This window comes from Alosa pseudoharengus, unplaced genomic scaffold (assembly GCF_046254945.1).
Source record: "Alosa pseudoharengus isolate Yale_2024_CS ecotype anadromous, Long Island Sound unplaced genomic scaffold, YU_APseudo_1.1 YU_APseudo_1.1_scf_20, whole genome shotgun sequence".
NCBI classification, from domain to species: Eukaryota; Metazoa; Chordata; class Actinopteri; order Clupeiformes; family Clupeidae; genus Alosa; species Alosa pseudoharengus.
The window spans coordinates 2,499,000-2,516,499 of NW_027468664.1; the positions used below are offsets into that span (position 1 = coordinate 2,499,000).

At 44.0% G+C, this 17,500-nt stretch overlaps 2 protein-coding genes across 2 annotated transcripts in view; one reads left to right on the top strand and one right to left on the bottom strand.

Moving 5' to 3' along the window:
- The window catches only part of LOC143136807 (voltage-dependent L-type calcium channel subunit alpha-1C-like), a 78,553-nt gene extending 70,874 nt beyond the window's left edge, over window positions 1-7,679 (bottom strand). The window contains exon 1 of the mRNA XM_076297482.1: window positions 6,401-7,679. Coding sequence (XP_076153597.1) covers window positions 6,401-6,458 — 58 coding nt within the window. The 5' untranslated portion in view covers window positions 6,459-7,679. The remainder of the gene's footprint in view (window positions 1-6,400) is intronic.
- Window positions 7,680-14,196: 6,517 nt separating this feature from the next.
- The window catches only part of dcp1b (decapping mRNA 1B), an 18,609-nt gene continuing 15,305 nt past the window's right edge, over window positions 14,197-17,500 (top strand). Inside the window, exons 1-3 of the mRNA XM_076297484.1 lie at window positions 14,197-14,564; window positions 15,121-15,161; window positions 15,857-15,984. Of these exons, the coding sequence (XP_076153599.1) occupies window positions 14,409-14,564; window positions 15,121-15,161; window positions 15,857-15,984 (325 nt within the window). The 5' untranslated portion in view covers window positions 14,197-14,408. The remainder of the gene's footprint in view (window positions 14,565-15,120; window positions 15,162-15,856; window positions 15,985-17,500) is intronic.

Consider the following 17,500-nt stretch of genomic DNA (forward strand, 5'->3'; position numbering starts at 1 on the left):
CCTTAACTGATAAATGGGTCAGGGGTAAGGAACTGCACTGGTCACCCACTCTTTGGGGAGTTTAATCTGCCCTGGTCATCCACTCTTTGGGGAGTTTAATCTCCCCCACACAACTCCCACTCCACCTGACACACACACATCTCCACACCAGATAGATAGATAGATAGATACTTTATTGATCCCCAAGGGGAAATTCAAGACCACTCACTGAGAGAGAGTGTGTGTGTGTGTGTGTGTGTGTGTGTGTGTGTGTGTGTGTGTGTGTGTGTGTGCGTGTGTGAGACTGTGTGTATGTGTGTGTGTGTGTGTGTGTGTGTGTGTGTGTGTGTGTGTGCGTGCCTGCGTGCGTGTGTGTGTGTGTGTGCGCGTGTGTGTGTGTGTGTGCACTTGCGCTGCCAGAAGGGAGGTTCACCTGAAGTACATACTACATAGCTATGTACCAGCTGGCTACCGTACACACACACACACACACACACACACACACACACACTGAGAGAAAGTGGAATAGAACAGTACTGTATGTGCAATATTCCAATATATGATTTAATGTTCTGCATTTCTCATTAGTAGGTCACTTTGATACTATAAGTATGATTCTATGTAATGACTGTATGATATGTGTACTGTCCCTGTGTATATCTGTGTGTGACTGTGTTTAGAGATAAGCAGGAACATTATGACTTTGCAGTGTTTCACTGTTCTGCATGGCTGCGTCAGTAGCTATCTGCTCCGGATTGCCAGGCTGCCACTAATCAGGGTCTGATTCAGTGTAGTCCACGTGAGATGGGATGACCAACGCCATCTCCCGTCAGCCTGGAAGGATACTTAAACCCTAACGATTTCCTAGTCTAGTTAGAGCAGCTGATGGATCTTTAGGTGAAGTCATGCTGTCTCTCCCTTGATGCACATCATTGTAAATAAACTCTGGGTCTCTATTCATCTGTGGTATCAAAATGACCATCAACACACACACACACACACACATACACACACACACTGTTGCACATACAGTACATACTACTGACATCTATACCCCTAATCACTGGAGAGAGAGAGAGAGTATAGGGTATAGGTGTGTGTGTGTGTGTGTGTGTGTGTGTGTGTGTGTGTGTGTGTGTGTGTGTGTGGCCTCCCCTTCCTCACACCCATCTATGGTACACATTATTATCACATTAATAGTCCTAATGAGTAATGCTGCATATGATATCGGCCTGGCAAGAGGCCCACAGGGAGAGTGATGGCTGGCCTCTCTGAGCTACAGTCCACTACAGCGACAGCCATCGCCACTAATGACCGCCCAATAGGGACGCAGGACAGGAACGCAGGAGAGGAACGCAGGGGAGAGGAACGCAGGAGAGAGGAACGCAGGAGAGGAATGCAGCCTGACCAGCTCCACACACTGTTCCCCCTGCATGTAGAGGAGGTGAGGAGGACTGATGAGTGTTACTCTACCTGATTGGAGGTGAGGAGGACTGATGAGTGTTACTCTGCCTGATTGGAGGAGAGGAGGGACTGATTAGTGATACTCTCCCTGATTGGAGGAGAGGAGGGACCTGCTGGAGCTGGAAGGATGCTCCATGTTTGGAGGCCAGAAGGACGGCAGACTCCATCTGTCATGGCTGGTATGTGGGCCGGGGTTCGTGCAGCATAAGAATGAGGAAACCAGAGCCGCATCCATCACACGCTCCAGCATCTTTCACAGGCTCTGCATCTTTCACTGGCTCTGCATCCTTCTAAGGACCTGCATCCTTCAGAGAGTCCTGCATCATTCAGAGGCTCCTGTATCCTTCATAAGGACCTGCATCCTTCAGAGAGTCCTGCATCCTTCAGAGGCTCCTGTATCCTTCAGAGTGTCCTGCATCCTTCATAAGGACCTGCATCCTTTAGAGAGTCCTGCATCCTTTCAGAGGGTCCTCTGTAGGGCTGTCACTTTTGTTAAAAAGTGTGTTCGATTTTTGAGACATAAGTGTTCATTGAATCGATTGTAAAATCGATTTTCCATGTCTAAAGACGTTTCCAATCCAAGGACAACTAATAGGCATTAGGACGAACATAAAGAGGGCGCTTGAAGACGCACAAGCCAGCAATATTTCTGATGATTTATTGGCGTGAAGTTTCATGCACAATGACAAACAGCAGTGCAACATTCTCAATAAGCAGAGTGTCATAAAATCAGTGAAAAACATTACTGCAGGCTTCAACGTTTACGATTAAAAATGTCAAACAAATTTCGCCTACGTAGGAACTAACGACTGTACAGTTTGCATACCGCTTTGTCCTTCTCCACAGTTTGATCTACCCAAAACCCGAAGTGCTTCCATATCGAACTCCTCAAGTTATTAGGGCCTATCACTCGTCTCTCTCATGTCGCACAGCTTGATCGTGTTGTCCTCCATTTTTAGCAAAACACCAGCAGCACAGCAGCCGATTGAAACAGCTGTTTCCGGTGCGTAAAATTGGTGGGAATTTTCTTTTTAGCTTTCGCAATGCCTACTGCACTTTCGGAATTCTTTTATTCTTTTTCTGCTTGTTTGTGAGTTTTGTTACATATCTTTTTTATTTGTTTAATTCGTTTAAAATTAATAGTGTACATCTTTGGTTAAAACCGATTCCCTATTTTAGTTTTCGAAACTTGTGCTGGTTGGTCCAATCGATTGTGCAATCGATTTTCGAACATAAAGTGACAGCCCTAGTCCTCTGCACGTGGTGAGTCTCACTCAGACTGAGAATGGTGCAATTTAGAATTTGCCTTCCATACAGCGCTGGGTCATTCAGCCTTCCACACAGCGCTGGGTCATTCAGCCTTCCATACAGTGCTGGGTCATTCAGCCTTCCACACAGCGCTGGGTCATTCAGCCTTCCACACAGCGCTGGGTCATTCAGCCTTCCATACAGCGCTGGGTCATTCAGACATGTTCCTGAACACCCTTATTTGGCCCTGATGTGGCCCTGATGTGGCTCTTATGCGGCACGTATCCATTTCAGAGATGGCATCCTATCAGGGCGGTAGTGATGTGCCTACTTGTGAGTTCTGATGTGATGTGTTTTTACTGGGTGGGGTTGGGAATATATGTGTTTTTATTTGGGGGGGGGGGGGGGCTGGGAATGTCACATGGGAATGTCATTTGCTGTCATGTTGCTGTCATGTGTCACATATTATATGTGTTATGTATGGTTCTATGTAAAGATCACCACACAGGTAAATGGCGGATCACCACACAGGTAAATGGCGGATCACCACACAGGTAAATGCTGGATCACCACACAGGTAAATGGTGGTAAATGCTGGTAAATGCCACATCCTGTTCTTTGCTTGGCTGCAGCGGTTTAAAAACATCCCTGACTCACATTCACAGATATTAGATTAGATTAGATTAGATTAGATTAGATTAGATTCAACTTTATTGTCATTGTGCAGAGTACAAGTACAAAGCCAACGAAATGCAGTTTGTGTCCAACCAGAAGTGCAAAAAAGCAGAAAAGTGCAATGTGATATGCAAAGTATAGACAGGTGGTGCATAGGCAGGACAAGAAATATAGTGCAGTGTAGACAGTAGTATGCAGTTGGTTTACAGAAGGTGGTTTAGAGTAATATAAATTAGATATAAATATGTGCAGTGTATTAGCAGTTACTTTATAAGAGCAGAATAAATATGGCTATGTGATATGAACAATGTATGAACAACATGTACAGATATGTGCAATGTAGTAGCAGTAACATTATAGTAGTAAGAATATATAGATATATGCAGTGCATTAACAGAATATATTATAAGAAAAACAGAATAAATATGGATATTCAGTATGAACCATGTACAGTATGTACAGTTATGAGCACTGCAGTGTGCTAACAGTACCATTGAACCATGTACAGTATGTACTATGAGCACTGCAGTGTGCTAACAGTACCATTGAACCATGTACAGTATGTGTACAGCTATGAGCACTGCAGTGTGCTAACAGTACCATTGAACCATGTACAGTATGTACTATGAGCACTGCAGTGTGCTCACAGTACCATTGAACCATGTACAGTATGTACTATGAGCACTGCAGTGTGCTAACAGTACCATTGAACCATGTACAGTATGTACTATGAGCACTGCAGTGTGCTAACAGTACCGTTGCCGTGCAGATACGTAACATTATAAGAGTATTAAGAATATAGGCATGACCTCACTGGACGTCTTCCGGCAGAAGTCAGAAAAGAGCCACATCAGGGCCATCAGGGCCACATCAGGGCCACATCAGAGCCACATCAGGGCCACATCAGGGCCAGAATTATAACCTCTCCAGATCACGGTTCTGAAGCCAGTATAACACGGACGCTCTCTGTGGGGCTAAGTGTGTCAGGTTCACTGGGGACTCCTGGAGGATCAGGACTCTGGGTCGACCCACGCTGCAGCGGCACCATCAGGGCCAGATCAGGGCCATATCAGGGCCATATCAGAGCCAGATCAGAGCCACATCAGGGCCACATCAGAGAAGCTGCACTCTGTAATGTTGTTATTGGACTACATCTGGAACATGACATCACATGTTCACCTTATGCTCTAGTTTTAGCATTTGGCCTCACACGGCTACTGTTGGCTAATTTGGCGTATCGGTTACAGTTGACAACACAGCAGCAACAATCACCACCTCCTCTCCTCCCACCTCCTCTCCTCCCACCTCCTCTCTTTTTGACTCCTCTCCTCCCACCTCCTCTCTTTCTGACTCCTCTCCTCCCACCTCCTCTCCTCCCACCTCCTCTCTTTCTGACTCCTCTCCTCCCACCTCCTCTCCTCCCACCTCCTCTCTTTCTGACTCCTCTCCTCCCACCTCCTCTCTTTCTGACTCCTCTCCTCCCACCTCCTCTCCACCCACCTCCTCTCCTCCCACCTCCTCTCCTCCCGACTCCTCTTTCCCGGCTCCTTCTTACCAGCTCGGCACGGTGTAAGTTCTCTGGGGTGGTGTCGCCATGGGAGACCTTCAAGCTTGTTTATTATCAGTGGGACTGACCAATGACACGGAGAGAAAACTGGGCATGTGGAGCTTATCATGTGAGAATGTCTTACATAAAACACCTTCATAGATGCTGTACCCTACTTTGAGTTGGAAAACTGCAAAATCTCCACACTAATGGGGCGTAAGTATTCCCTTAATGTGAAACTAAAGATATGTTTTAAAAAATCTGGCTCAGTTCATTCAGAAACATCACATTTCATAATGACTCACAAACAGCACAGTGACCACTGTGGATCTTCGCGTCTGCTCTAGTTGGCCTGTTGGTCAACATGTTAATACAGAATCTAAACAGCATTTACATGTAGGTCGCAAACTATCTGGGAGGCTGCGCCACTCACATAAATATCAAGCTCTCCTGCTACCTCCGAGAGCACCCAGAATCAGTATGGCACTGTTGCTATGGGTCGCCGCCTCTGTTGCCATAGCGGAGGTGAAGGCTAAAGGTAGACACCACTAGTTCCACTTGGAAAACCCACTCTCGTGTAGGCCTACTGCGATAAGGCCGTGAGCGTTCAGTACAATGACATCAAGGCCATTTTAACGGGACCCAATACCAGACATGTGACATGAAGACTGTCAAATCAATGCGCCACGCTGGTTGCTTTGAAGGCGATACTAATAAGACACATTGCTCCTTGAACAAAGATGGCCTACCAGCAATAAGCTTTGCTACTGGCGGTATGTTTCCCTTTTTAAATACCACATAAATCCCAAACTTTTAAAAGGTTTCTTTTAAACAAGTAGGCCGCCCACTGGCCCTGAGCGCAAGAGCCTCCGCGCGTATCATGTCGGCTTTTAGTGATTTCGTGTCTTTCGTGTTTCCTTTTCAAAATTACATCTCGTGTGAAAGCCTGCGTTAGGAAATATATGTGATCCCGGAGGTTAAATAAATAGTCGTTGATGGCAATGCGCATCGGTTTCAGTCCCCGAGGCTACTCGTAGGCCGATTTGCGCGCCGCACAACCACTGTTGCTCTGACGTCCAGGCGAGACTCCGAAAAGCCATCTGTTAATTTACTTTAACTTTGCTCATGGAAAAGTCCTGCTACCTCCCCGTTAGAGGTTAAGACGTTCTTATTCAGGGAAGAAGAGGTTGTCGGTGTATTCAATAGCCAACCTGCCAGCCTGCATTAACCTGTAACGAGAATGTAGGGTGACGGCGAGCGAGCATCTTAAAGAACATAATCACCGACGCAGATAAAGACGGGTCCGTCTGCTGTGATGCCATATATTGTCTTTATACTGTTTATCACCATTGATCATCTCCAATAACACCTCCGCTCCGCCACCTCCCCGTCCATGCTGCCTTTGAACAGCAATGTGCCATCATGCATTAATAAACACGCACACACACGCACACACAACACATCCCAAAAGCAGAAAGAGATGTTTACCTTGATGGTTTTCAAGGGTGTCCTCCGGTAAGTACATGTTTTTGCTTTCATTTACCATAGATGTGGTCCAGCGTTATCCGTAGGTGAAGGTAGAGGATGGGAAAGAGGAGGGGTAGTGGAACAACCAAAGGAGGAAAAGAAATCAAAGAAAAAAATAAAATAAAACAAGCAACGGAAAGCTTGAGATATTCCTTCTTTTGCGCCGGAGTTAATATTACCTGATCCCCATTATGGAGTTAAACAACAGAAAGAGATATTCGCTGGAACCACCTAAGAAAACGAACCAGTGCATCCTCGGAACATCCGGGCCCTGCCTCCGAAACACGAGACCAGCACCACTTGCTGTTAGTAATCATCAAAAACGGGATCAAATTGCCCAGAAATCTCAGAAACGCAACAGCTCAACCAACAAGAAAACCGGGCGCTGGCACTGGGAAGAAAAAAAAGGTTCAAGATCTTAACGGCCCCCCAAAAATCCTAAATATTTGTATATTCCAGATCAGATCTCACACGAAATACATCTTCAGATTTTTACTGATTCCTTCGTTGTTGTCCAAAAACATTTGCAAGAGCATCGTGCTTCTCCAGGAGATATGAATTGAGTCCGTTCCAGTCTCTAAGCGCGGAGAGGGAGCCGAGCGGCTGAGCGAGTCCGTGCGCTTCTCTCTGCAGTGCCTGTGTCTGGAAACGCGAGGAGCGAGCGCGAGAGGGGGGAGAGAGAGAGGGGGGTGACGGCCGGGCCCCCCCTTCCCCGTAGACTCCCTGACTGGTTCCAGATGTTACTGCGCTAGAAAATAGAAGTAAGCTCCATGGCGTTCCAGACGTGCTATCTCCGGGGGGAAGAAAAACAGGAGTAGGCTACAGCGAAAAGGTGGGCGGATTGTGAGTGCCAATTCAGAGAGAGAGAGGGTACGGAGTGAAGATGTTACGCTGCGCGGGATATTGGCCGTCTGGACGGGTTCATGTTTGTCCCTGGCAGCGCGATTTACGTTAAGACACGGCGTACCTTTGAAACGGATATACAGAGAGCGTATCCACAGGCGATCAGCCTGGCTAAGGCATCGTTAACTGGTAAAATGTGTGCTCGAGGAAGACGTCATGAGGTCTGGGATGCGTCGAACCTCGGCGGTGCCCACCAATAGGCAGCCTTCTTTATTTGATATGAGACTTCTAAACCCAGAACCCTTCGGGGACGCCAGTTCAATCGCTCCACCTCAAACCGCACTCACGACCACATGTTGATCTACACCAAGCCAGGAACCTAACTTCCCGTAATAGTACTGTATCAAACACGAGATAATTTCTCAACAAAGACACATCAGCTGGTAGCAACACGCCATGATTATCGACATAGTCATCCCAAGAGGCTTATTTGCAAGAAAAAATCAATTTGTTGTGAGATTGCCACGCAACACATAGTTTGGTGTGGTGATGTTGAGCGGGAGAGGGAGGAAGATAGCGGGCAGTACCGACCCTGGGAACGGGCGCTGGGTGAGTCAGCACGGCCCGCTTCGGTGCCACGCTGACCATATATGAAGATGACCGATTACCGTTTTCCCCGTCAGCAGAACTATTTCCGTCCAGTGGGACTTTCCACAAGACCCCAAATAATGGCATTTGGTGCAACAAGGCAACGTCCATTAGAGAACAGAAGGGGCTTCAGATTTGATCCCAAGTCGCTGGAATCCACGCATGACTGGGATCAGGAGCAGAATATATAAAGAAAAAAAAGGATGCTACATGGGAAGAATTATGGCACCAGTTTAATTTGCATTCATGCACAGTAGGCTACCCCATCCCCCAACCCCCAATATGGGAGGGAGGGTGTAACCCCTCCAATAATCAGAACTGGCCAATGCAACACCCCAATAATATGATTGAAAGTGCTATGATGAAGTTGAGGGGGGAAGGGGGTCAACTGCCCAAGCCACCTCATCCCCTTTCACCAATCCTTACTGGAACATCTAAAAGTGATCAAAAGAGTATATATACTTATACTTATATATATATATACACATAAATACATTCATGATCTCACCTAAGTGCTTAGATACAAGTCACGTTACAAGCAGTTCAATTTAGTAGTAAAGTCGATCCAATCTGCAATGATGTTTAGTCATGCAGGGGTTGAATCGCGTTGCCGGGAGGGCTACAGAAACAATCAGCCAAATTGTCAAACAAAGGAATTCACAGCAGACATAAAGGGCAAACCAGGGCCCCTGTCAAGTGGAGGTTTAGCCCGTTTGTGTTTGGTCTGATTACAGGCACACGTCCCGCCTACACTCAAGAGACCAGACGCGGGTCGGGTCAGCTCAGGATTCAGAAGATGACACCTAATGGATGTGACCAGGCCCGTATAGACAGGGTGGTGCCCTGGGTGTGATGGGCCACTGATGCAGATGAGCCGAAGTAGGTGGTTTAGTGGCAAACCTACTGTAGGTAGGATAACCTAGAGGAAGTTGTAAACCTGATAATAGAACAGCCCGAGGCTTCAGTCTCCAAAATAAACAAAGCCAAAGGGCTCTTATTTCAGAAGGTTTATCACTTCCTCTGGGTCAACTTAGAGCTCAGTAGTATTAACAACAACAACCACAACCACAACAACTCTAAAAAATGCTTCATCAGGGCACCCAAAGCACCTTATTATTACTGAGCAACACAGTAAAAAGGTCCAATAAATAACCTCAGATGATACTCTACGACTTTAGCTCTTGAACAGCTACAGCAAAGAACCTCAGATTATATTCCAGTAAAAGCTCTTAAATTTGGTGAAGCAGCATCAACAAAGTGTTTGTGCCTATAGGTTGAAGAGGAAGCTGCAAGGTGCTTTTCCTGTGCCTATAGGTTGAAGAGGAAGCTGCAAGGTGCTTTTCCTGTGCCTATAGGTTGAAGAGGAAGCTGCAAGGTGCTTTTCCTGTGTCTATAGGTTGAAGAGGAAGCTGCAAGGTGCTTTTCCTGTGTCTATAGGTTGAAGAGACAGATTGTCCCCTGTGGGCCTGCCTCACTTCTTACAGCTGTAGCGATCATGTTACTCACCTAGTCAGACCAGGTGCTCTGTGTGTGTGTGTGTGTGTGTGTGTGTGTGTGTGTGTGTGTGTGTGTGTGAGTATGTGTGTGTTTGTGCTCAGCTTGGATTCTGTTGGGGTTTAGGTAAAACCATCTCAGACTTAAAGGATTCCCAAGTCTGAAGCTCAGCGTTCCTTCAGGGCAAACATGGCTACTGTTTTACTACCGCGGGCACCGCCGTGAAATTCCATGTTTGTCTGGGGGAAGTGCGTGTTTGTGTTCAAAGATGGAGTTCAAATGGGCTCCTCAGAGCAGAGGCCAGCTGCCAGCAGTTAGGGATCCTTTGCTCTGCACTTGTCAAAGGCAGTAATGCCCCCTAGTGGCTAAATGAGATTGTACCTCTCAGTCAGAAGACCACGTCAGCCCAATTCAAGATGGACAACACAGAAAAAACAAAGGGGTTTCTGATAGCTCGTCTTAAATCTGTCAAAAAAAGTGGATTATTCAGTTTCCTAGGATAGAATCCTGTGAGATGTGCACTTTTGACTTCATTAACAACTTCTGCCTTTAAAAAAATAAGTGTAAAAATTATTAGAATAGAGATAATAAGATATATAAAAAAATAAGATGTAAGATTAGCATTTGAGGTTTGCCTGACAGTGTGAGTTGTGATTGATTTCACAGAGAGTAGGAGACAGGAAGCAGTAAGCGTACTGACAGGAAGTAGTAAGCATGAACAGCACTGGTCCCACCCACAGTTCCTGCATCAGCCTATATGCAGGGAGCCCTCTGACCACCAAATGAACACTACAGACGTGTGTGTACAGTATTCGCTTTGGACAAAAGCATCTGCTAAATACCAGAACCTGGCTATTAATTCTGAATAATGGGACACCTAAGAAGTAGATCTGGTAAAAAAAAAAAAAGTTTAATCACTGTTCCATATCAATCCTTATGAATGGTAACTATAACAACCATAGTAGGACGATGGTTGAGCCTGGAGGCAGGCTTCGCAACAATGGAATGAACTTCTTCCACTTTTGAATTGATTTCCTCAGCATATTAGGTCATATCAAAGATTATTATGGCCATTATTTGAACAGTGAAAATAATAATAAAAGAGTTTTTGAACTTTAATGTCACTAATGCTGATTATTCAATGATTCATTTGAATTTAAATATTTAAAATACTTTCACAGCAAAAAATATATATATGCGATTCATTAATCACAGAGTATGTAATTAATTTAACTGATACTATGTACAGTTTATCTATGTATAGATTTTGTTTATGTATTATATGTATGTATATATTCAGTATATATGTTATCTATGTATATATTCTGTATATATGTTATCTATGTACTGTATATATATGTTATCTATGTATATAGTCTGTATATGTGTTATCTATGTATATATTCTGTATATGTGTTGTATATATTCTGTATATGTGTTATCTATGTATATATTCAGTATGTGTTATCTATGTACTGTATATATTCAGTATGTGTTATCTATGTACTGTATATATTCAGTATATGTTATCTATGTATATATTCAGTATATGTGTTATCTATGTACAGTGTGGACCAAACGCCTCCAGTGCTGCAGATCCCCACATTTATAGACTTTGAACACGACCTCAGTACTTTATCACCAAGCAGAAGCAATATTTCACAAAGCGTCCACTTCTCTCGCTCTCTCTCTCTCTCTCTCTCTTTCTAAAGGTCAAGGAAAAATACTGCTAGGACATTCACAGCAAGCCAACATCTGATTCAGTAGAATGCAGTCATAAAAATCCCTAAATGTCATATTTGTTTGTCTTTATTCATATTTTCTGCTTTCTTGTTTGTTTTCTCGACTAGAACATTTTGAAGAGAAAATATGAATGACAGACAATCTAACTATATTTTACATTTGACATTCCCTGGAGAGCATTATTTATTCATAGGTGTAAATGTATACACACACCACCTCGTTTTGCCTTTCAGAAAGAACTTTTTGTATACCTGACCAAATCTGTGAGTGTTTGAACGAGGTGGAAAGGAGGGCTGTGAGTGTTTGAACGAGGTGGAAAGGAAGGCTGAAGTTTTATTTATGAGCTCTTTGGGACACTCCTGTCAGCTGATGTTCCTGCTCCCTCCTGTAAATCAAGAGCTAATTAATATAAACAAGATCAGTCCTCAACACCAGGTGCAGAGCACACACACACACACTCTCTCTCTCTCTCTCTCTCAAACACACACACACACACTCTCTCTCTCTCTCTCTCTCTCTCTCTCTCTCAAACACACACTCTCATGTGGCATGTTCCCACCAACTTGTGCACAAACACTGTTTTGGAGGAAATTATCTCTGTCAGACTTTTTCATTTTTGCTGGTTCAGTAGTCGTCGAATACACTCTGACAGAAAGTCAGACAAACTGATACAGGCAGGCTTGCAGACAGATGTGTATAGTGCACTAAGTAGACGTGTGTGTGTGTGTGTGTGTGTGCGCTAAGTCATGGCTATGCTGAATTCATGGCTATGCTAATTCATGGCTATGCTAAAGTCATGCCGGCACTCATTCTGCCTGGTTCTGGCCCACATCCTGTGTGTAGTCCTGAGTCAGGCACTTCGTCTCATCTGGCTCATTCTGCCCGGTTCTGGCCCACATCCTGTGTGTAGTCCTGAGTCAGCCACTTCGTCTCATCTGGCTCCCTAACAGCTGTGTGGCTCTGCACACGGACGGACGTGGAAAGCCTCTCACCGCTGAGTAAGTTAATCAGACTTGTGTATTACCTGCGTATAATTATGGGATCATCTCAGAATAATCTGTGTGTAATCTGCTTTTACAAACCACGCTCATCACAGCACACATAGAGAGACTAGGCTTCCCGTGAACAACTGAGATTATTTCATTAAGAGTTGAATAATATTGCCAGTTGTAAAATCGAATTGAATCAAAAGACCGCTATACTGGAGCCAGTTCAGATATGAGTGTGCAGGGCTTTGGAACATGGGTAGTACTGGCCCAACTTTATTTTTTGTTTATTATATGTGTGTGTGTGTAGGTGTGTGTGTTTTTATTATTATTTCTAGGGCTGTCAATCGATTAAAAAAAATAATCTAATTAATTACACTCTGTGATTAATTAATCTAAATTAATCGCATATATAATGTTTGCTGTGAAAGTATTTTAAATATTTTAATTCAAATGAATAATTGAATAATCAGCATTAGTGACATTAAAGTTCAAAAACTCTTTTATTATTATTTTCACTGTTCAAATAATGGCCATAATAATCTATGATATGACCTAATATGCTGAGGAAATAAATTCAAAAGTGCTTCGGGAAGAAGTTTTTTTTTTCACATGCAAGGCATTTCAGGCCACAGATATAACCTAGGGGACACAATACAAATAAATTAACACTCCCCTCAATGTCAACACTTGCAGACATTGCAAAGGACTTTATTTTCAACACTTTATTTTTATCAACACCATCAGGCCATTTTTTAAAAGTAAATGTTCCAATCAATGATCTAGGCAGCACGTTTTCTTCTCTCTCCTTCATTTTACAGTCTAATTTTTACTGACTAGAACGGCTTAGCTTAACAATCAGTTATTTTTTCTCAAATTAATTAATCGAAATTAATCAGTTATTTTGACAGCCCTAATTATTACCATTGCTTTATTATTATTTTCTATACTCTTTATTATTTTTATTTTTTATGTAGGCATTTTTATTTGCATTCTGTATTGTATTATTTGGTATTTTGCTATTATTCATATAATCATTTGTAAAGCTCTTTGAGTCAACCCTGTTCTGTAAAATGTGTTATATAAATAAATTCACTTGACTTGACTTGACAGTTCTTCAGACCAGCTGTGGGTAAATGGAGGCTTATGTTTTATTGATACTTCGCTGGGTTGCACAGTAGGCGACTTCATATGTTGTTGTTTGTTTTGTTTATTGCTCTTAGCTGATTAGACTTGACTTATGTCATTGCCTATGGCCTTCACTTGCATTGAAAAGGCTGCTCATTTACATTTTATAGTGAAAGAAAAGTTTAATTCTAGATGCTTCACTTTCTTATACAAATTTATTTGTGCAGTGGACAGTGATCATGCAATGGTGGCTGTTTTATATATATATATATATATATATATATATATATATATATATATATCTCCAATTCTAGGGAGTTTTTCCTCGCCCCTGTTACCCATGGGCCTCTCTCTTGCTTTTCTCTTCTTCCTTTCTTTCCTTCTTTCTCTGATTGCCTACATTCTGTAAAGCGCCATGATACATGTGTTATGTTTTGGCGCTCTATAAGCACAATAAATTGAATTGAATTGTTTCAAGTCCAGCTGTCACAATACAGCTCGCACTTGATTCTAAATGAATGGACTAGATTAAGGCCATCAAACCCAGTGAAGTAGCCAGCGAAAGAGACCTCTGAAATGACACTCTCTCTCTTGTCTTGCATGCTCTTGTCAAGGCCTACATACATACATACATACATACATACATACATACATACATAAATAACGACTTAAAACAGGCCTATACATTTAATTTCTTGCCATTTACAGTTCCTGCGAATCGACTATGGGCTGGATTAGCGTGCGAGGGTGTAACGTTATCCAAAGCAACCACTAATCCTGTATCACGTGTTCATGCAGCAGCTGGTGATGCCTAACTGTTTACAATCGGCAAGAGCAAACATGGCTCCTGTCAAGAGACCAGAGAGCTTAGCCAGTATTTAGTCTGCGTCCCGTTGTTTTATTCTCTTCTCTTAATTGTACTCTCCGGAAGCGGCTCCATTAGACATCGGCAATACTTTTAGTGATTTAATTTTTGTACTATTTTAATTGTTTTCCACTTTAATTTGGATAAGAAACGGAGCTGTCGTCGTAGACCAGCTAAGTAGCTAACTAGCCAGCTAGCTTGCTCAGCGAAGCATCCAGCTGGCAGGTTGAAAGTTGGCTAGCTTGTGAATCTTTGAGCAATAATGACTGCGAGTACGACTGGAGGCAGCTGTCTTACAGCAAAGGGGTTAGACATCAGTCTTGCAGCTTTACAAAGACAAGATCCCTATATTAACAACATAGTGGACGTGGCGAGTCAAGTTGCACTCTATACCTTTAACAGCAAAACAAATGAATGGGTAAGCTATTGAAGCTAAAAGCTAACTTCCCTGGGTAACGTTAGCAAAAGTATCAAGTCGCGCGCTTTTCTAATGAGAGCTTAGCTTTACTGTCCAGCAAGCACTAATGCCACTGTGCGTTTGGAGTAGATCTAACACTTTATGAAGTGGTTTGACATGACTGTTGACAGTTAGTTAGCAAGCTCCTGAATGTATTTTGTCGGTCTATAGTGTTTCAGAGTAAGAAATGTAAAATATAGCGGCACTTGCTGGATAGCTAAGTCGCTAGCAAGCAATGCTGTGATTAACGGTAGCAGCTAACGTTAACTTACGTTCACCTGTTGTTGAGACTTGACACTACATTTACCTACACGTGTTTAGTGTACATTTTAATATTAAACAGCAATGTATCATTTGTGAGTAATAATGAAGTTAACTGCTACAGCTGAACTTCTGTCTCTAGGAAGGGATTAGCTAACTTGTATGTTATGGTCTGTGACAGCTGTGATCTGAAAAAAATGTGCTCTCTCTCCCCCCCCCCCCCCCCCCCTCTCTCTCTCTCTCTCTCTCTCTCAAGGAAAAGACCGACGTGGAAGGGACCTTGTTTGTGTACACAAGGTATGGTGTGGCAGCACTATTGAAGTGGATAAGTAACAAATTCTTCCTCTTCTTGTTTTTATGGCGGTTGGCAAACAACGTCTGGTTGCATTACCGCCTACCTAACAAATTACCCAATACGTTGTGATTTGAAAACGAGAATGTAGAAGAGCTTGCTTTGATTGTTGCTTAAATATTAATATTGTCATCGCGCCTGGATTGCTCGTGACGGCAGTCAGAGGGTCCATGTTATCATGATGTAAAGGCTGTGGATCTTAGCTCTTAACTGACTAGTGGGAGAGATGAGTGATGGCTTAAGGCTGATTTATGGTCAGTGCTGTCCCAGTGATGTACAGCTGAACGCCCAGAGGCTCACCTGATTCAGGTAACAGGGAGCGTTTTAACTACTCTGGCGTTAATCTCCGCCTGGAGCATCGGCTAGCAGAAGATAAGCCATGCAGGAGGCTCCAGGGGGCGGACGCCACAAAGTTTCCATGTTTTTATTCTGCTGACGCACACAAGAGCCATGATGGGGATAGAGATAGGTACATAGATACATAGATAGATAGATAAATACGTAGATAGAGGTAGACAGATAAATACATAGATAAATAGAGTTTGATAAACTGTCTTAACCCTGAGGGAAATGCTGGTGTGGTCAGAAGCTCAGGGGTGGAGCTGAGGGACCTGACTGGTGCTTGTTGCTGTATCCGTAGGTTGGCCTCCCCCAGACACGGATTCACCATCATGAACCGACTCAGCATGGAGAATCTCACTGAACCCATCACCAAGGACCTCGACTTCCAGCTCCAGGACCCCTTCCTGCTCTACAGGAATGCCCGCCGTAAGTGCCCGACTAAAAATACCCTTGCAGCAGCAGGGCGGGCCTACCCTGTACTGTGTGGCTGCAGGACCCCTTCCTCCTCTACAGGAATGCCCGCCGTAAGTGCCCGACTAAAAATACCCTTGCAGCAGCATGGCTAGCCTACCCTGTACTGTGTGGCTGCAGGACCTCAGTCCAGCCCGCCGGGAGCACACAGACACCCGAGCTGTCAGTCAGGAGCTGTCAGTCAGGAGCTGTCAGTCTTATGGGCAGATCAGCTGGGCTGCTTTCTCCTTCGTCACGATAAGAAGGATCTGCAGAGCCATGCCCAACCCTGGTGAAATAGATTGGGTGTTTTTACCCCGTGCTGTCACAAATGACTAGCCTTTGACTATATCCGATGTGCAGAGATGGATAGGGCAGCTGGCGCTAGCACATCTTATTGCTAACTATGATAATAATGAAACATAAGAATTATTTTCAAATAAATATTTCGTCATAAGTTAGCTCCTCAGAGTGGAATAAGTTAGCTCCTCATTTGAACATCTCTGCTGGCGCCATAATCTCTCTTTCTCCCTCTGGGCTGCCATGTTGTTTTTAGTGATTAGGACTCTCATTCCAAAACCTGCTCCCTCAACACTGTTCACAAAGTGTTTTAGTAATGCTGTCGTGATGTGTGTAATCGGAGCAATGTTTGTTTTGGTGTCACACCCTGTTTTGGTTGCCATCAGGCTAATGCTTAAATGCAATAACAACAACCAAGAAATTATGTCAGTTCAGAGGAATGGGTCTTTTTATCCACTAGCGACAGTCAAGGCGTGTGTGTCTTTGTGTCTGTGAGAGACATGGAGTGTGTGTGTGTGTGTGTGTGTGTGTGTGGGAGCGAGAGAGAGAGAGAGATAGTGTTTGTGTGTGTGTGTGTGTGACAGAGAGAGAGACATAGAGTGTGTGTGAGAGAGAGAGAGCGAGAGAGAGAGAGGGAGAATGTACATAGACATAGTGTGTGCGTGACTGAGAATGAGAGTGTGTTAGTGTCTCTGGTAGTGTGTGTGTGTGTGTGTGCTGGGATTCCTGGCCTGAAGTGGGAGAGTGGGAGGAGCGATGAGAGCGGCAGACTCAAGTGTGTGAGGCGTTCAGTTCCTTTTAAGGCGCAGAGGTATTTTAGTGGCAGCAGGCCTGTGTGTGTCTGTGTGTGTGTGCGTGTGTGTGTCTGTGCGTGTGTGTATGAGTGTGTGTGTGCGCGCGTGTGAGAGTGTGTGTGCGCTCTCTGCATGTGTGCCGCCATCAGCAGGGACTGTTAGAAGCCAGATTAGATAAAAACATCAGCTCTCTAAAACATTACACACACACAGCCTTGTTCTCCCTCCCTCATTTACACACTGCAGAGCTCTCCTCCTGTGCCGTTTCCACACACACACACACACACACACACACACACACACACACAGACAGACAGACACACGTTTACACACTGCAGAGCTCTCCTCCTGTGCCGTTTACACACACACACACACACACACACAGACACACGTTTACA